Source organism: Oncorhynchus keta, chromosome 17 (assembly GCF_023373465.1).
Source record: "Oncorhynchus keta strain PuntledgeMale-10-30-2019 chromosome 17, Oket_V2, whole genome shotgun sequence".
NCBI classification, from domain to species: domain Eukaryota; kingdom Metazoa; phylum Chordata; class Actinopteri; order Salmoniformes; family Salmonidae; genus Oncorhynchus; species Oncorhynchus keta.
This window is the reverse complement of record NC_068437.1, coordinates 11,987,486-12,008,430: the sequence shown is the minus strand read 5'-3', so window position 1 is coordinate 12,008,430 and position 20,945 is coordinate 11,987,486. Positions and strand designations below refer to the sequence as shown.

Here is a 20,945-nt window from a genome sequence, read left to right as displayed (position 1 = left end):
TTTCTAGAGAGTTTTTCCTAGCCACCGTGCTTCTACACCTGCATTGCATGCTGTTTTGGGGGTTTTAGGCTGCATTTCTATACCGCACTTTGTGACACCAGCTGATGTAGAAAAGGGCTATATAAATCCATTTGATTTGATTTGATTTGCCCGCAGCCTAATGCAAATCCACCGGTAGATATGTTAGCATCCCTGGCCATCAGCCACGTGTTTTCTGGCATAGACACTGGTAGACAGGGAGGCTGTTTGATAGAGGTGAATGTCACATCTGACGACGGAGTACAGGGTTGTCTACCAGGCCGTTTTTTGTTGTTGATTGTTCCTGTTACATTGTGCGTTTACCATTGGAGGATACCGACCATGTTAATGAACGTGCAATTACTGACCCAATAAGGTCTGGATATTCCAGCTGAATACAATCAATCAATAGTGATGGTATGGTAAAGGCCCGTGTTTACAGTCGTCTACAAATGATACTTCTGCAGTGACGGATATTTACCACTAGATGTCCTACATTTTCACTAGAGGAACACCTCACCATGTTCTGTTTTGACCAGGAAATATTCATACACTAGAGTAGACTGTTGCACAGTATTGGCTCTTACATTACTTCCACTTTTACCCCCACGGTAATTTGAAATACATATTGGGTTGGAAATCGGATAGAGAGCAGTGCACTGTTTGATTGTTCAAGGCTTGTCATTTCTAAATGTCCAGCTATGTTATTGGCGAGGAATTTAAATGGACATGATAACATCTCCGTCATGGCAAAGTGATGTAAGAATTCCAACATGGTGACCATGGAGCCTGTCAACTCAAGGCTGCTGGGTATCAGGCCTTTTTCGGTACCTTTAACCTGTCGTCCAGTTTGCCCTACCCGCGGATGACCTCCAGGGAACAACGTGTGTTTGTCTGTGCGTATGTGTGTGTGCATATGACCGCCCGCTATAAAAGAAAAAACAGTTACGTGCGTCACAATACCGCAGTATCCCGCTGAGCTGAAGCCTGCTAAGAGAGAGCATGTGCTTCACTGTTATTATTATTGAACTGTTTTGGTGTTAATGTGATGGGGGACACACACACACACATACACAGAGACAGAGGGAGTGCATGTCTTGTAGTGTATTTGTGTTGATGGCTTATGGACTCCTGGTCAGTTCAGAGGGCTGCCAAAGAAAAGATACCATGTGTATTCCATCACATATAGCTGGAGAGAGATGGGAAGGAATAAAGAGAGAGATATCTGAAGAGAGAGAGAGAGAGAGAGAGAGAGAGAGAGAGAGAGAGAGAGAGAGAGAGAGAGAGAGAGAGAGAGAGAGAGAGAGAGAGAGAGAGAGAGAGAGAGAGAGAGAGGGGGGGGGGGAGACAGTGAGCGTAGGAGAACGCGAGGGGATGACATAAAGAGATGGAGAGAGGAGGGGGAAAGGATGAGCAACAGAGAGAGAGAGAGAGGGAAAAGACAGGGAAAGGGAGAGGTGGGTGGCAAAGCCTACAGCTTGGTATGAGAGGGGACAGTGGGGGTGCTCACTGCTCAGCGATGTGTTATGATTCGTCCCTCCTCCCTACTCCCTCTCTCTATCCCTCCCTCTCCCTCGTTCTGGCTCTGTTGCCAAGGCTACCATATAGCCTCTTGCTGCATATACCTAGACGAGGCTGTCGCTTGTGGATCTTTCGCTCTCCTCCAGGAAACAAACAAAAGAAAACCCATCACATACACTCTCTCTCTCACACACACACACACACACACACACACACTGATAAAGGAAAAAAGTATTTTCAGATTGCGTTGTGTCAAAGGGTTGAGCTGAGAGGGAGGAAGGATAGTGATGTGAAGAGAAACACACCCAGGTAAGAAAGCTCTTCCAGACTGGACCATACGACTGGGTAATGACAGCCTAGAGCTGCCACTACTCTCTCTCTCTCTCTCTCTCTCTCTCTCTCTCTCTCTCTCTCTCTCTCTCTCTCTCTCTCTCTCTCTCTCTCCCTCTCTCTCCCTCTCTTCCTCCTCTTTGCGAGACAACATGGAGTGAATATCAATGTTTACAGCTGCCAGCTGCGCTACTGACCGTAAAAGGTAGGGAGGGAGTCATGTTGTGTGCGAGTGTGTTTTCCTTCAACACTTATGCTTTGTTGCCTTCCAATCTAAGCATTGAATCTAGTACTGTTTTCATTGTATAATCTAGTGTGTTTGTCTCAGTAACTGTATTGTTTGGGTATGTGCATATCTTTTCCTAAACGAAAATATGCGAGTTACTGTAGAGAGATGCAACAGCTCCCATCCCCGTGGGAATCATTACGGATGTTTTCATGCAGCGCTCTCTCTGTGCAGTTTGATCTCTCTGGCTCACTGTAGCGCTGTACGTGATATGAATGGTGTTTTGTCTCAGTATGAATGACTACCAAAGAATGAAAATATTCTGTATACTTTGTAGTTAGATGTAGGCCTAATGTGGATGCAATCTTTCCTCATTGAGGAAGTGAGAGGTTGTAGATAAGGATGCTTTATTTTCTGAGATGGCGAAGGATGATTCTTGGCTGCACACATCTCCGCAGTGTTGATTATTATATTTTGTTTACCAACTAACCATCCTTGGAGGAATTCATTTTATGTTTATTTATTGATCCATTTTTTTAACGCACTGTTGTTGAATGGAACCCAGTGTGTGTGTGTCTGTGTGCGTGTGTGTGCGTGAAGGATTTAAGCTGCTGAGGGAGGCATGTCTCTGTCTCTCATGACCATGTCTCCTGTTACTGTCCTATCATCACTTTCAGTAAGAGCTTCCTGCTCCTGCCTGTCATGTGAGCATTAACACGACACTGTCCGATACCTCCCGACCTCTAACCTCCTCACCCACTGTCTCAGCTGGAAGAAAACACCAAAGTGATAGGCAATTTCCTTATTTTCAATTTTATTTTCTCAGAAATTCCTTTCAAATATAGTTTTGGTCTTCTCTTGCATGCCATCTGCTGTTTTCACTAGTTCAGATGTTGGCACCTCCGCCCCCAGAATTAAATTGAGTTAGCTAGCTGGTGCACATAAGATTTGGTTCCGGGTGGTGCAATTATCCTTCTCCTAAACTCAATTTTACCTTTAGTTCTGACCTTGCACGCCGTAGTGTCTTTTAAAAAGAACAGGTGCAAAACTTGCCCAAGTGTGTGAGAGGCTTAGTTCATCTGGTCCTTGGAGAGCTCTTGGGCCTGTACTCACAAGACGTCTCATGCCTTATTCATATTAGTGCCAACCGGAACTGGTTTGGATATTTTCTTTTCACAGTGTCCTTTCCAGCACGGTTCCAGCATCTATGGTGGATGCATAACCAGGCATGCCCAGTACAGCTCAGCTTGGCTCGGTTTGGACCTGTAGTGCGAATCAGGCATCAGAGTACGAGTGCTGAACGAGCATCAGGTCCCCCTCTGGCCATATCATCTTTTATTCACTATGATGTAAAAGGGCAAAACTGATCTTAGATCAGCACTCCTACTCTGTGCCGATTTGTGAATACAGGCCTTCTCTCCTGGGACAAGGACGTCTCATACGGTGACTGGTCTTTTATGCGAGAGGCTCACGGAGGGCTGTCTTTGATATCTATCTCTGTTTCTCATAATCACACGTTATTAGGCGTATTGTATAATGTGATCGACAAGACCAGGAAGCCCGCGCAGCACGCATTCTAAAACATTATTTTGACGAACGTACTGCGAAAACACATTAGTCCAGAAGCGTCGTTGAGGGGGTCATTTTCAACCATCTGAATTGTGATCGCAGAACGCTTAGCCGTAATGGCCGTCACTTTCCGCTGTTTTTTTTGTGTCCTACTCAACGCCAAATTATCTCCACTCTAATTTGTTTGTTTGTTCCAGTATTTTCAGGCTCAGAATTCATTAACTGTGGATGATCAACTGTTTATCGAGCCCACTAACCTGCCATATTCTAGAAGACGGTCAGACCTTCCGTCGCTGTCGGTCTATTTTATAGAAGGATCTCAATCGGAAAAGTTTGATCCCCCCCCCCCCAAAAAAAGAGCCCATTCAAAAGTTACCTGGGTGCTTCACGACTGAGGGTCTTTTACCTGCTTGCCGAAACCAAACGGCAAGAGGAACATGTCCCACTTATCGCCAGGAATCAATCAATCAATCAAATTTTATTTATATAGCCCTTCGTACATCAGCTGATATCTCAAAGTGCTGTACAGAAACCCAGCCTAAAACCCCAAACAGCAAGCAATGCAGGTGTAGAAGCACGGTGGCTAGGAAAAACTCCCTAGAAAGGCCAAAACCTAGGAAGAAACCTAGAGGGGAACCAGGCTATGTGGGGTGGCCAGTCCTCTTCTGGCTGTGCCTGGTGGAGATTATAACAGAACATGGCCAAGATGTTCAAATGTTCATAAATGACCAGCATGTTCGAATAATAACAAGGCAGAACAGTTGAAACTGGAGCAGCAGCACAGTCAAGTGGACTGGGGACAGCAAGGAGTCATCATGTCAGGTCGTCCTGGGGCACGGTCCTTGGGCTCAGGTCCTCCGAGAGAGAGAAAGAAAGAGAGAATTAGAGAGAGCATATGTGGGGTGGCCAGTCCTCTTCTGGCTGTGCCGGGTGGAGATTATAACAGAACATGGCCAAGATGTTCAAATGTTCATAAATGACCAGCATGGTCAAATAATAGTAAGGCAGAACAGTTGAAACTGGAGCAGCAGCATGGCCAGGTGGACTGGGGACAGCAAGGAGTCATCATGTCAGGTAGTCCTATAGGCATGGTCCTAGGGCTCAGGTCAGTTGAAACTGGAGCAGCAGATATGGCCAGGTGGACTTGGGGACAGCAAGGAGCCATCATGTCAGGTAGTCCTGGGGCATGGTCCTAGGGCTCAGGTCCTCCGAGAGAGAGAAAGAAAGAAGGAGAGAATTAGAGAACGCACACTTAGATTCACACAGGACACCGAATAGGACAGGAGAAGTACTCCAGATATAACAAACTGACCCTAGCCCCCTGACACAAACTACTGCAGCATAAATACTGGAGGCTGAGACAGGAGGGGTCAGGAGACACTGTGGCCCCATCCGAGGATACCCCCGGACAGGGCCAAACAGGAAGAATATAACCCCACACACTTTGCCAAAGCACAGCCCCCACACCACTAGAGGAATATCTTCAACCACCAACTTACCATCCTGAGACAAGGCTGAGTATAGCCCACAAAGATCTCCGCCACGGCACAACCCAAGGGGGGCGCCAACCCAGACAGGATGACCACAACAGTGAATCAACCCACTCAGGTGACGCACCCCCTGCAGGGACGGCATGAGAGAGCCCCAGTAAGCCAGTGACTCAGCCCCTGTAATAGGGTTAGAGGCAGAGAATCCCAGTGGAAAGAGGGGAACTGGCCAGGCAGAGACAGCAAGGGCGGTTCGTTGCTCCAGAGCCTTTCCGTTCACCTTCCCACTCCTGGGCCAGACTACACTCAATCATATGAACCACTGAAGAGATGAGTCTTCAGTAAAGACTTAAAGGTTGAGACCGTCTTGTGAACGTAGCGTACGTGTAGGTATGTACGGCAGGACCAAATCAGAGAGATAGGTAGGAGCAAGCCCATGTAATGCTTTGTAGGTTAGCAGTAAAACCTTGAAATCAGCCCTTGCTTTGACAGGAAGCCAGTGTAGAGAGGCTAGCACTGGAGTAATATGATCAAATTTGTGGGTTCTAGTCAGGATTCTAGCAGCCGTATTTAGCACTAACTGAAGTTTATTTAGTGCTTTATCCGGGTAGCCGGAAAGTAGAGCATTGCAGTAGTCTAACCTAGAAGTGTCAAAAGCATGGATAAATTTTTCTGCATCATTTTTGGACAGAAATTTTCTGATTTTTGCTATATTACGTAGAGGGAAAAAAGCTGTCCTCGAAATGGTCTTTATATGTTCTTCAAAAGAGAGATCAGGGTCCAGAGTAACGCCGATGTCATTCACAGTTTTATTTGAGACGACTGTACAACCATTAAGATTAATTAATTAATTAATTGTCAGATTCAACAGAAGATCTCTTTGTTTCTTGGGACCTAGAACAAGCATCTCTGTTTTGTCCGAGTTTAATAGTAGAAAGTTTGCAGCCATCCACTTCCTTATGTCTGAAACACATGCTTCTAGCGAGGGCAATTTTGGGGCTTCACCATGTTTCATTGAAATGTACAGCTGTGTGTCATCTGCATAGCAGTGAAAGTTAACATTATGTTTTCGAATAACATCCCCAAGAGGTAAAATGTATAGTGAAAACAATAGTGGTCCTAAAACAGAACCTTGAGGAACACCGAAATTTACAGTTGATTTGTCGGAGGACAAACCATTCACAGAGACAAACTGATATCTTTCCGACAGATAAGATCTAAACCAGGCCAGAACATGTCCGTGTAGACCAATTTGGGTTTCCAATCTCTCCAAAAGAATGTGGTGATCGATGGTATCAAAAGCAGCACTAAGGTCTAGGAGCACGAGGACAGATGCAGAGCCTCGGTCCGATGCCATTAAAATGTCATTTACCACCTTCACAAGTGCCGTCTCAGTGCTATGATGGGGTCTAAAACCAGACTGAAGCATTTCGTATACATTGTTTGTCTTCAGGAAGGCAGTGAGTTGCTGCGCAACAGCCTTTTCAAAATTTTTTGAGAGGAATGGAAGAATCGCACAGCATATCCTTGGCCTTGTAGAGTAGATACCCAGTGCTGTTGCTACACATGGCTTGCTTACTGGGGTGTGGACTACTGATGGTAGCCTGGGTCTCTTGCCAAATAGAGAAACAAGCAACATTGTTTGAAGCAGCAACCATTAAGTTACCAGGCTATACTGGGGCTCTTGTGCTTAGGGCTACATACTCTACTTTCTGATCAACACAATGTACTGTAGTCTTGAACTGGGATGAATGACTGAGCGAGCGCTGCCTTCAGGACCAAAAGAGGAGGGTGGTCTCACTGTTAGGACCAACATTAACACCGAACAGAAATATCAACGCAACATGCAGTCATTTCAAAGACTTTAATGAGCTACAGTTCATATAAGGAAATCAGTACATTTAAATACATTTATTAGAACCTAATCCCAGTCATGTATTTCACATGACTGGGAAAACAGATATGCATCTGTTGGTTACAGATAGCTTTAAAAAAAAGTAGGGGCCTGGATCAGAAACCCAGTCAGTATCTGGTGTGACCACCATTTGCCTCATGCAGCGCGACACATCTCCTTCACATAGAGTTGATCAGGCTGTTGATGGTGGCCTGTGGAATATTCAATATTCAATATTCAATGGCTGTGAGAAGTTGCTGGATATTGGCAGGAACTGGAACACGCTGTCGAAACTAGTTGATCCAGAGCATCCCCAACATGCTCAATGGGGGACATGTCTGGTGAGTATGCAGTCCATAGAACTGAGATATTTTCAGCTTCCAGGAATTGTGTAGAGATCCTTGCAACATGGGGCCGTGCGTTATCACGCTGAAACATGAGGTTATGACAGCGGATGGACAGCATGACTATAGGCCTCAGGAACCGTCACGGTATCTCTGTGCATTCATATTGCCATTGATTAAAATGCAATTGTGTCCGTTGTCCGTAGCTTATGCCTGCCCATACCATAACCCCACAGCTACCATGGGGCACTCTGTTCATAACATTGACATCAGTCTGTCATCTTCCCGGTACAGTTGAAACCGGGATTTATCCGTGAAGAGCACACTTTTCCAGTATGCCAGAGGTCATTGAAGGTGAGCATTTGCCCACTGAAGTCAGTTACAACACCAAACAGCAGTCAGGTCAAGACCCTGGTGAGGATGATGAGCACACAGATGAGCTTCCCTGAGATGGTTTCTGACAGTTTGTGCAGAAATGATTCGGTTTCATAAGCTGTCCAGGTGGCTGGTTTCAGACGATCCCGCAGGTGAAGAAGATGGATGTGGAGATCCTGGGCTGGCATGGTTACACGTGGTCTGCGGTTATGAGGCCGGTTGGATGTACTGCCAAATTCTCTAAAAAGACGTTGGGCATGGGTTATGGTAGAGAAATTAACATTAAATTCTCATCAAACAGCTCTGGTGGACATTCCTGCAGTCAGCATTCCAATTGCAAGCTCCCTCAAAACATGAGACATCTGTGGCATGGTGTTTTGTGACAAAACTGCACATTTTAGAGTGGCCTTTTATTGCCCCCAACTCAAGGTGCACCTGTGTAATGATCATGCTGTTTAATCATCTTCTTGATATGCCACACCTGTCAGGTGGATGGATTATCTTGGCAAAGGAGAAATGCTCACTAACAGAAATGTAATCAAATTTGTGCACAGAAATTGAGAGAAAAACTTTATCTGAGATATTTTATTTCAGCTCATGAAACATGGGACTGATACTTTACATGTTGCGTTTAGATTTTTGTGCAGTATGCATACTATTGTCTCAGTGGCATACCGTATACTGTACCTCGCGCTAAGCTTTTATACGGGTGTGTGTGTGTGCTGTATGCTCGTCATTACCATGGTTACTGAAACTCCAGCTTTACAGTGTTAGCGCTTTAAACAACCTTCACACAAAATAGTGCTGCTAGCCTCCTATTCATCCATCCACTCGTCCATCCATCCACTCGTCTGTCCATCCACTCATCCGTCCATCCACTCGTCCGTCCATCCACTCGTCTGTCCATCCACTCGTCTGTCTATCCACCCGTCTGTCCATCCACTCGTCTGTCCATCCACTCGTCTGTCCATCCACTCGTCTGTCCATCCACTCGTCTGTCCCCATCCACTCATCTGTTCATCCACTCGTCTGTCCCCATCCACTCATATGTTTATCCACTCATCTGTCCCATCCACCCATCTGTCCATCCACTCGTCTTTCCATCCACTCGTCTGTCCATCCACTCGTCTGTCCTTCCACTCGTCTGTACTTCAACTCATCTGTCCATCCACTCGTCTGTCCCCATCCACTCATCTGTCCTTCCACTCATGTGTCCATCCACTCATCTGTCCTTCCACTCATGTGTCCTTCCACTCGTCTGTCCTTCCACTCATCTGTCCATCCACTCGTCTGTCCCCATCCACTCGTCTGTCCATCCACTCGTCTTTCCTTCCACTCATCTGTCCATCCACTTGTCTGTCCCCATCCAATCGTCTGTCCTTCCACTCGTCTGTCCCCATCCACTCGTCTTTCCATCCACTCATCTGTCCATCCACTCGTCTGTCCATCCACTCGCCTGTCCATCCACTTGTCTGTCCATCCACTCGTCCGTCCATCCACTCGCCCGTCCTTCCACTCGTCCGTCCATCCACTCGTCCGTCCATCCACTCGTCCGTCCTTCCACTCGTCCGTCCATCCACTCGTCCGTCCTTCCACTCGTCCGTCCATCCACTCGTCCGTCCATCCACTCGTCCGTCCTTCCACTCGTCCGTCCATCCACTCGTCCGTCCATCCACTCGTCCGTCCATCCACTCGTCTGTCCCCATCCACTCGTCCGTCCATCCACTCGTCCGTCCATCCACTCGTCCGTCCATCCACTCGTCCGTCCATCCACTCGTCCGTCCATCCACTCGCCCGTCCTTCCACTCGTCCGTCCATCCACTCGTCCGTCCATCCACTCGTCCATCCTTCCACTCGTCCGTCCATCCACTCGTCCGTCCATCCACTCGTCCGTCCATCCACTCGTCCGTCCATCCACTCGTCTGTCCATCCACTCGTCTGTCCATCCACTCATTCATACGTCCTTCTGCTCATCCATCCATCCATTGAGAGGAAGGACCTTTGTGAACTTAAACCATCACTTTCGATACAAACCCCTCAATGCTGCAACACGTGTGTGTGTGTGTGTGTGTGTGTGTGTGTGTGTGTACGTACGTTGCCATGGCTACTGGCCAGCCCGACTGGCGTCATCACTTCAAACCCACCTTCGCATCGAGCGGAGAGAGAAAAGGACTGAAAGCAGCATCCCTCTGTTCAACACTCGCGCTCACACACACACACACATGGTGTGGTCTCATATTCCACTGAGTTCACCACATTCATTCAGCAGTGCAGTAGAGGAGGAGGGAAAGGAGAAGAGGAATAAAGAGAGCTAAACTGAAGCACGCGGAGCCTACAGATTGGGCTGGGCCTGTCTGACTGTTTGATAGTCGGTCTGACTGTTTTGCTATGGGTGACTGTTTTCATGTGTCTAACTCTTTTGTCTGTGACTGACTGACTGAGTCTGGGCCTGGTTGGCGTGGTGAATGAGAGAACGAGAGATTTAGTTTAGTGGTTCACAGTTCACCTTCCATCTCCATCCTCCTCTAATCACATCCCAGCTGGTGACTGGCCAGAATGATACTCTGGTACATCTAGAGCTTACACTGGATTACTAATATCCTCTTCAAAAGGACCACTTTATTTTACTGCCTGTTATATATTTGTTCGGATGGTTTTTGGATTCAACTCATACACAGATTTGAAATATCTGTGTAACTGAGTAAAACCTTGTCTCTTCTTCCAGGACTGATTCATACAGCATGGCCAACAACTGGTGGTTGCCACAGGATACAGAATTTGACTTGATCATGTGATCTGTCCTCCTTCCTGTACCCTTAGACTTTCCAGAGGTAAGTCACCTGACCTCCTCAGACTTCCTCATTGGCTGGATGGACTCGGGCGATTCAATAAAACAGCTGAAAAGTAAACAATGACCAAACTGTAAAGATATAATATGTGAAACAGCAGAATGGGTGAATTCGTGTCGGTAAGTATCTGAAGTGAAATAGGCTACAACTGGAAATCGACCTGGACTGTGACATTCTCAAACCTGGTTTAATGCTACTGTACATGTTGTGAGAATCTTAGTTTCGACGAGGAATCTTTTGTTCGACAGAAGAACACGACGTACCGTACGAAGGTCCTATTGAATGGCGAGTTCTAATTTGTCATTCTGTGGCACCCTAGACATCCAGTCAGGGAGGACACTGTGTGAGGACAGCATGGCTCTGACTGCCAACGTTGCTCCATATGATAGGGAATATTGTTATTTAGAGCTTTGATATAAAGCTCTGTGAGGGGTGTAAATGTGCCACAGACACACACAGCACAAACCACACACAGGCACATACGCACACACACACACACACACACACATATGGAGGGTTGGCTGACACGTGTGTGTGTGTGTGTGTGTGTGTGTGTGTGTGTGTGTGTGTGTGTGTGTGTGTGTGTGTGTGTGTGTCAGCAATCAAGCGAATGAGCGGCACCCTTACTAATGGGGAAAGACAGATGAGTGGTACAGAAAAGGACTCTGAATAGACTGCTGATTGAAAGAAAGAAAGAGATGATTAGTGTAAATGTGTGTGTGTTTATGTGTTGTCAGTGGATGATTATGCCTGGGAAGGATGAGAGGCACTCTGTTGCCATGAAGATGGATGGAGCTGTAAACTCCTCCCCTGATTCATCCCTCCCTCTGCAATAGAGCACACACACACACACACACACACACACACGAGCACCATCCCAGTAAGACGAGAGATGCCAGCCACTCACACCTGAATAGGCCAGCAGAATAGACCGACACACACACACACCAAGCACTTCAGGCTTAATGCGAGTAACACACACACACCAAGCACTTCAGGCTTAATGCGAGTAACACACAAACGTCCACATTTTTGAACTGCAACAGGCTCATTTCCTGGATGGAGGTTTCGCTGAGAGGATTCATCTGCATTTGTGCAGATCATGGCGCCCATCACATTACTGTATTGTTGACCTACCTGCTCCCCTCCTGTATTGTTGACCTACCTGCTCCCCTCCTGTATTGTTGACCTACCTGCTCCCTTCCTGTATTGTTGACCTACCTGCTCCCCTCCTGTATTGTTGACCTATCTGTCTCCCCTCCTGTATTGTTGACCTACCTGCTCCCCTCCTGTATTGTTGACCTACCTGCTCCCCTCCTGTATTGTTGACCTATCTGTCTCCCCTCCTGTATTGTTGACCTACCTGCTCCCCTCCTGTATTGTTGACCTACCTGCTTCCCTCCTGTATTGTTGACCTATCTGTCTCCCCTCCTGTATTGTTGACCTACCTGCCTACCATCCTGTATTGTTGACCTATCTGTCTCCCCTCCTGTATTGTTGACCTACCTGCTCCCCTCCTGTATTGTTGACCTACCTGCTCCCTTCCTGTATTGTTGACCTACCTGATCCCTTCCTGTATTGTTGACCTACCTGCTCCCCTCCTGTATTGTTGACCTACCTGCTCCCTTCCTGTATTGTTGACCTACCTGCTCCCTTCCTGTATTGTTGACCTACCTGTCTCCCCTCCTGTATTGTTGACCTACCTGTCTCCCCTCCTGTATTGTTGACCTACCTGCTCCCCTCCTGTATTGTTGACCTATCTGTCTCCCCTCCTGTATTGTTGACCTACCTGTCTCCCCTCCTGTATTGTTGACCTACCTGTCTCCCCTCCTGTATTGTTGACCTACCTGCCTACCATCCTGTATTGTTGACCTATCTGTCTCCCCTCCTGTATTGTTGACCTACCTGCTCCCCTCCTGTATTGTTGACCTTGTCCTGTATTGTTGACCTACCTGCCCCTCCTGTATTGTTGACCTACCTGCTCCCCTCCTGTATTGTTGACCTATCTGTCTCCCCTCCTGTATTGTTGACCTACCTTCTCCCCTCCTGTATTGTTGACCTACCCTGCCTCCCATCCTGTATTGTTGACCTACCTCCCCTCCTGTATTGTTGACCTACCTGCCTCCTCCTGTATTGTTGACCTACCTGCTCCCCTGTATTGTTGACCTGTTTTGTTGACCTACCTGCTCCCCTCCTGTATTGTTGCCCTACCTGCTCCCCTCCTGTATTGTTGACCTACATGCCACCCCCTCCTGTATTGTTGACCTACCTGTCCCCCCTCCTGTATTGTTGACCTACCTGCTCCCCCTCCTGTATTGTTGACCTACCTGTCTCCTGTATTGTTGACCTACCTGTCTCCCCTCCTGTATTGTTGACCTACCTGTCTCCCCTCCTGTATTGTTGCCCTACCTACTCCCCGCATGTATTGTTGACCTACCTGTCTGCCCTCCTGTATTGTTGACCTACCTGCTCCCCTCCTGTATTGTTGACCTACCTTCTCCCCTCCTGTATTGTTGACCAACCTGTCTCCCCTCCTGTATTGTTGACCTACCTTCTCCCCTCCTGTATTGTTGACCAACCTGTCTCCCCTCCTGTATTGTTGACCTACCTTCTCCCCTCCTGTATTGTTGACCTACCTGCTCCCCTCCTGTATTGTTGACCTACCTGCCTACCATCCTGTATTGTTGCCATACCTGCTCCCCTCCTGTATTGTTGACCTACCTGTCAGCCCTCCTGTATTGTTGACCTACCTGCTCCCCTCCTGTATTGTTGACCTACCTGCTCCCCTCCTGTATTGTTGACCTACCTGCTCCCCTCCTTGTCTCAGGGGCATCATGACCAGACGACTGAGCAGCTCGACTCGTTCCCAGACGGAGGACTCCGTCTTCCTAAAGCCAGACGAAGACCCCATATGGCTGGATGACCCTCCAATGACAGACGGCGACCCCTCTCAACCACGAGATGGCCCCCCGGGCCTTGATGAACCCCCAGGACCAGGTACAGGTCCCCCAGGGCCCCAGGGCCACCAAGAGGAACTGTGGAGGGACAAGTTTTACACCATCGTCATGGGGATGCACTGGTGTGCCGTGTTCTGCACAATTTCCCAAATCACGGTGGGTCAGCTGAGATGCTCCTGACATTATTAACAACAGGGCACTAAGGCAAAGGGTGTTGTAGAAAAATTGTTCATAAATGTAAATAGACGTGCAGTGCAACCACGGTTCGAAAAGGCCTAGCTGTGAAAGTACCTGTTCTTGTCAGAAACAAAAATATATTATTCAACTTCATCGGGGTGGCAGGTAGCCTAGTGTTTAGAGTGTTGGGCCATTAACTGAAAGGTTGCTGGATCGAATCCCCGAGCTGACAAGGTAAAAACCTGTCGTTTCTGAACAAGGCAGTTAACCCACTGTTCTCCGGTAGGCTGTTATTTTCAATAAGAATTTGTTCTTATCTGACTTGCCTAGTTAAATAAAGGTTATCTACTGGTTTGCTATGTGTCGGAGCAGATCAACGTTCCTTCTGATGCAATATTGCCCGTCTTGTTTCCTAAGTGAATGAACGAGAAAATATCCAGGCCTTTTTTGTAGGATACTGTCTGTTTATGATGTGTTCATGCTGGGAAAAAAGACAGGTGTGAAATTAGCACTTATGCAAAAGTCTAGGTGAATGAGGGCCTTATTATGATATACTGAATATTCGTTATGTTATTAAGACCTCGTGTGTGTCTGCTCCTTAAAATTGCACGTAGCCTACTTTGCTTGTAAATATCCCTTGCTATCTGTTGTTTTTAAGTATGTGATTTCATTTGTATGTATTGTGGTTGCTGCAAAATGGCCTCATTGAGAACAGTCTGAATCCAATCCTCCCCACAGGGTTATTGGGCCTTCTTCCTGGTGGATGGTAATGGGCTTTTCTCAGCCTTCTACAAATCCCTACAGCTCCTAGACTTCTACCTGGGCGTCCTCCTATCATTCAACCCTGTGTTTGGAGTGGACGTGAGTAATTGGACCCACCGGTATACTGACATTGCAACACAACACAAGCCTATAAGGTGGTGGCATGCAGAGGAAAGTTTGATAAAGACTTCAACTGTAGTTGACATTACACAAAGTGTTGTTTTTTTAGGGACTTGCCAGTTCATAGTGTTTGGAGAGAAAACAAATCCTGGCCAGATTACAAAGTTGGGACATAGCATTCGCTCATTTCCACATGTAAAGCAGAGACCCTATGATTGATTGCAAACTCTAATGCTTGACCAGTGGAGGCTGCTGAGGGGAGGATGGCTCATAATAATGGCTGGAATGGGGCAAATGGAATGGCATCAAACACATGGCAACCACATGGCAACCATGTGTTCAATGTATTTGATACCATTCCACTTACTCTGCTCCAGCTGTCACCACAAGCTCGTCCTACCAAATGAAGGTGCCGCCGACCTGCCCCGGGCAACATATTGCTCTCTGGTGTTTTTCTGGCTTCGGTTGCTTTGTGTTGTGTACATGTCCATTACTGACGTGCTGTCATGTGTCTGGTTTTGTCTCATACTGATGTGTTGATGCTTCTGTCTTGGTCCAGGTCTCTCTTTGAAAAATAAAATAAATAAATAAATATATATATATCCCAATGAGACTAAAGGTTAAATACATAAAAAAAATATGAAAATAAATGTTACCGGTATGTATGTCCCACATCCCCTCTGTGTGTCTGTTAAACAGTCCCTGTGCGTGATGGCGGAGGTGGAGAAAACCAATCACTACTGGGTCCTCCAGGCCACCGAAGGCATTGGCATGGCTATCATTGTCTTTATGGTAGGTACCTCTCACACACACCCTGATGAACGCTGCGGCGTGCTTTGCACAGAGCCGGGTGGCCCTGTACGCTAAAGCAAGTTGCGTAGGGTCCCGCAAATTACGCAAGGGCCCCGCCTCCCCCTCGTGTCAATGTTTACAACACGGATGAGAGGGTGAAGCAGAACTATCCTTCTGGTCACGAAAAGAGAAGAAGAAGAAAAAACACCACGAGAGTGAATTGCGGGAACAGCGATCAGGTAAACTTGTGTTCACTCCTCTCCAAGTTTGATGTCCGCAAATAACAGTAACGTTAAAGTTGATGTGCTAGGTTGCAGTGCATCTCTCTCTCTTGTCTGTCTGTCTCGCTAACCTAGCTAGGCAGTGCATATCTTGGTCTGTCTGTGTCTTGCTTGCCAGCCAGCCACTTCCAGGGCTTTGTTCTGTGACTTTGTGCCATACGAAAGATACAGTGAAATAAAGCTATTTATTACGTTTGATAAACGCCGACAGGCAACGGTGTTTATAAAGTGCAGCTCGGAAAAGATAACCGCGTCTCGCGTAAACATGCATTCATACCCTTTGCGCGGGCTCGAAATGAAACTCACGCTTTCCAACAGCAACCTCTGTGTGGGACCAGTCCAGACAATATATGGGTGTGATGGCACATAATTTTAAAACGACAATGATCATCTAGTCTCTCAGTCAAGGTTTAGTTACAACTCTGGACTAATGCAAGATGGAAAGCAATGAATTGATACTGACTATTGATTTATATTGAATTTAAAATGTTGATTAGCTGGACATACTGGGCATACATACATACTCTCAGTAAATAATAACCATCAAGTATTATGCCAAGCCATAGTATAAATAGTATATTATATTTGAAAATGTATAAAAGGATATCTGGGGAGCTGGGGAGCCAGTTTGAATGATGCAGCTGATAAAATTAATAACAGTAATGTTATCCATAATTTACAGGTGCTATGCTTATGTTTGTCAGTAGAGGAGATACTGGATCATCAGCCAGTAACAAGCACATGCTCAGTTGATCCACATCCAGCCTCAGACAGTACTAACACAGACCCAGTACTGGCAGCTTCAGCAAGTACTAACACAGACCCAATACAGCCATCTTCAGCAAGTACTAACACAGACCCAATACAGCCAGCTCCAGCAAATACTAACACAGACCCAATACAGCCATCTTCAGCAAGTACTAACACAGACCCAATACAGCCATCTTCAGCAACTACAAACACAGACCCAATACAGCCAGCTTCAGCAAATACTAACACAGACCCAGTACTGGCAGCTTCAGCAAGTACTAACACAGACCCAATACAGCCATCTTCAGCAAGTACTAACACAGACCCAGTACTGGCAGCTTCAGCAAGTACTAACACAGACCCAATACAGCCATCTTCAGCAAGTACTAACACAGGCCCAGTACTGGCAGCTACAGCAAGTACTAACACAGACCCAATACAGCCATCTTCAGCAAGTACTAACACAGACCCAGGTGAAGTACAGGCAGCCAGTACTAACCAACCAGAGGTGTTCAGCCAGCATCAGATACAAGCAGCTCAGACCCGAATAGAACAGTTGCATCTCCACCAAATAACCCATCAGATTGGCCCCCAGTCTCAACAGACTTTATGACGACTGAGTCAGTGCGCATTCAAACCAGGACTGGATTTATTTATTTTTTACCCTAAACACTATTCTAGAAGAGGTTTCCATTAAGGCGTATTACAGAGACAGCTGTCAAAAGCGGAAAAGATTACCAGGAGATGGCTTTTTTGTTGTTGTTGCTGTAAGCTCTTTTCTACCAAAGACTACAACATAATAAAGGCAGGCGTGAATGACTGGTCAAATATCAATATTCTGAAACACCATGAGGGTAGTCCTGAACACACAGATAATATGATTAAGTGGAGAGAACTTGATCTGCGCCTAAGACGGAGACAGACTCTCGACCAGATACAAATGACAATTTTGGAGGCTGAAAGAAAGAGATGGTGGGATGTCCTTACACGTTTAATAAGTATCACCCAGTCTCTGGCTGAAAGAAGCCTAGCATTCAGGGGTTCATCAGACAAAACTCTTCCAACCAGGTAATGGAAACTTCCTAAAAGAGGTTGAATTACTGGGCAAAATTTGACCCCGTTATGGAAAATCATCTCAGCAAAATGAAAGATGGCGAGACGCATGCTCATTACCCGGGGAAGCGCACACAGAATGAGCTGATACAGATTGTGAGTGACACGATTCTGGAAGCAATAGTGACTCAAGTAAGAGACTCCAAGTACTTCTCCATTATCTTGGACTGTACACCTGACATTAGTCGCCAGGAGCAAATGTCCATTATTCTGAGAAGCGTGGCTTTAAAGGGAAAGCCAGAGATCAAGGAGCACTTCCTCTGCTTTGTGAACGTCGAGGTTACACTGTCATCGTAGATTAGCTGAACGAGCGGAAGATTCCATTTGAAGATGGCAGAGGGCAAGCTTATGATAATGGGGCCGACATGAAGGCCAAGCACCAAGGAGTACAAGCCAGACTGCTCCCCCAAAAAATCCCAGAGCCGTGTTGGTCTCATGTGGAGCACATACTCTAAACCTTGTCATCGCAGATGCTGCCAAATCTTCAAAAGATGCAGTTGGGTCTTTTTGGGGGCACACAAAGACGGGAGTGTTTTGAGGAAACACGTGAACATAACCGTGACGTCAAGGTGGGACACACGATGGGAGAGTAGGCTCCAAAGTGTTCATGCGATCAGGTATCAGGCTTCAACGATCCTGTGGCCAAAGTGGAGGCACGAGCACTTGCAGAGGAAGTTGGGTCCTACCGCTTCTTGATTTGCTGTGGCGTGAGATACATACAATGACAAGACAAGGTGAACAACTCCTCCAGTCCGCCTCAATGCAGATGGATTTCACAGTGAATTTAATCTCAAATGCAAAGGCATCCCTCACTACATACCGGGAAACTGGATTCTCTGAGGCCCAGACAACATCCAAAAGCATTTGTGCAGAAACGGATGTGGAGGCTGTTCTGAACGAGAAGAGACTGAGAAACAGCAAGAGGCATTTCAGCTATGAGGCTCCTGATGAACCAGTGACTGATGCATTGAAAAACCTTGAAGTCGACTACTTCAACATGGTGGCCGACTCTTTCAACCAGGTGAAAACCGAATATGGAGTGCTGCTGAACTTCAGCACTGCCTCTCAGATGTCCAGTGAATCTTTAAAGGCTCACTGCATGGAGGTTGAAAACACTTTATCCTTCAGAGATGACCGTGACATCGGTGGAATGGATCCGGCACACGAGATTCAGGATTGACCTGATCTGCCATTAGATAAGATGACTGCCTTTTGAGCTGCTTTCCTTTCTCTCTGTGAGGAGAAAGCTGGAGGAACTCTTTGCTAACCTTTGGACGGCCCGAAGAACTGCAGTCACCCTACCAGTAACAGTAGCATCGGCAGAGAGGAGCTTCTCAAAATGAAAGCTCATCAAAAGCTACCCGAGGTCTTCCGCGTCACAGGAATGTTTGAGTGGTCTGGCCATCATGACCATGAGTCATGACGTGGGGAAACACGTGTCCTGTGATGACATCATTGATGATTCTGCATCAAGAATGTTTACACACTTAGTTAACACTTAAGATTGTGTGGCAAAGAAGTGCGTTTGTGTAAATGACTGCTTCACTAACTATGTGACGTACTTTCTCATGTTCCTCCAGACAGGCCAGATAGACTGGTGCCCATGCTGATGCTGAAAATGCCCAGGCTGTAGAGGGAACCAAAATTAATCACACAGCTGTATAGGTTTGAACTTACTATTTTGAGACAGCAGGGTAGCCCAGTGGTTAGAGTGTTGGACTAGTAACAGGAAGGTTGCAAACCCCTGAGCTGACTAGGTACAATTCTGTCGTTCTGCCCCTGAACAGGCAGTTAACCCACTGTTCATAGGCTGTCATTGAAAATAAGAATTTGTTCTTAACTGACTTGCCTAGTTAAATAAAGGTTAATAAATAGCTGCACCCATTGCTTATAGGCTTGTCTTTACATTGTATAGCTAAAGCTAATTGTATAATATTGTGAGGACTGGACTAATTACCAGGCAGCACAGCCAAAGCTCAGTGTTATATTTCATTATTTTCTACATTTTATATTTTCTACAATTTCTCATTTATTTCATGTTAATATTCACTTATCTTAAGATTCTATAGAAAAGGTTCTATTTAATAAATATTGTCTGTTCTGTATAGGTCCACTTATTCTTAGACCGACAGATGGAGCAAACTGTTTTAAAGGAGGGAGGATTGTTTACATGGCTCACGGGGTCAAGTAGGAGGGCCCCTTAGCAGAATTCTTGCTTAGGGCCCGAGGGAGGTCAGGACCGGCTCTGGCTTTTGCAAGTGTTCATTTTTACATTTACAGTTCGGTCATTTAGCAGATGCTCTTGTCCAGAGCGACCTACAGTCATTGCATTAAACTAAGGTTGGTTTCTAAAAGAAAACAAGGTCACATCCCAGTCAAACGTTTCTGTAACCGTTACTGAGAATGTTGTTGTAGTTAAGGATACATTGGTCTTACAGGGATTTTGTATTTGTATCAAGATACCTTTTGATGTATCTTTGCCAAATTCTGGCAAATTCCAAGTACTTTTACTGTAATATTCACGGTAACTTACCACCAGCTTCCTATAAATTACTGTCATATCAGAGCAACAATACAGTACAATACTGTAAAATGTGCCTACTACACTGTAAGAGAGTAAATGCTACTGTAATCATAATATTGGTATTTTACAGTATTTTACTGTAATTACATGGGATTGGTGCAAGCAGGTTGGCTATTAGGTATTTTTATATTACAGAATGTTTATGAATATTTTGTGTTTTATATCAATTGCACTTCTAGAGGCCTAAACAAAGGCTTCCAAACCAAAAGGACTTGGCAAAGCACTCAAGCAGTAAAGGTTTAAAGGTCCTGAACAGTCATTCTGAAAAGTACTTTTTCTCTCATGTCTAACTACCAGAAAGTTTGAAAAGACAGGCTGAGTGGGCGGGCAGCTTATATTCAGGAGCTCGCCTTGACTGACAGCTCTTTGAAACGCCAAGCAACTTGGATTCAGTGAGCGGGTGTTGCAGTAAAATTATCTCAAGCTAATTGAGTGATACACAAAGCAACTCAAACAACGTTGAAATTGCATCTATGGTATCAAAAAAATGTTTTTATACAACTCCTGTTTGGCATGTCTCTTGTGATACGGTTCACAGCAGCACTTACGGATGTGTTGACTTGCCAACAGCGTCAGAGTTTTGAACGACCCCCTCCCCCCCTTCCTTTGGTTCCATGCTGGCTGAAGACCTAGCTAGCCAGTAACTAGCTAACACCAGACGAGGATGAAAGGGCTAACATATGTATCTTAGATTATAGATTAATAGTGTAAACTTTTAATTATATTTGCTGACACCTTACACTCACATTTTGGCACTAGTAGAGTAGCTATCTAGCCATATAAACCACGGTCCTCT

General features: G+C 46.0%; 1 protein-coding gene across 3 annotated transcripts in view; it reads left to right on the top strand.

The window, feature by feature from the left end:
- The first annotated feature begins 1,630 nt into the window (after window positions 1-1,630).
- The window catches only part of LOC118396109 (tyrosine-protein phosphatase non-receptor type 5), a 34,309-nt gene continuing 14,994 nt past the window's right edge, over window positions 1,631-20,945 (top strand). Inside the window, exons 1-5 of one of the 3 annotated variants that reach the window (XM_052465492.1) lie at window positions 1,631-1,848; window positions 10,490-10,595; window positions 13,441-13,726; window positions 14,486-14,608; window positions 15,329-15,421. In XM_052465492.1, coding sequence (XP_052321452.1) covers window positions 13,448-13,726; window positions 14,486-14,608; window positions 15,329-15,421 — 495 coding nt within the window. In that variant the 5' untranslated portion in view covers window positions 1,631-1,848; window positions 10,490-10,595; window positions 13,441-13,447. Of the gene's footprint in view, window positions 1,849-1,940; window positions 2,075-10,489; window positions 10,596-13,440; window positions 13,727-14,485; window positions 14,609-15,328; window positions 15,422-20,945 lie in introns of those variants that run through there. The other 2 variants (XM_035790230.2, XM_052465493.1) reach the window with 2 other exon arrangements.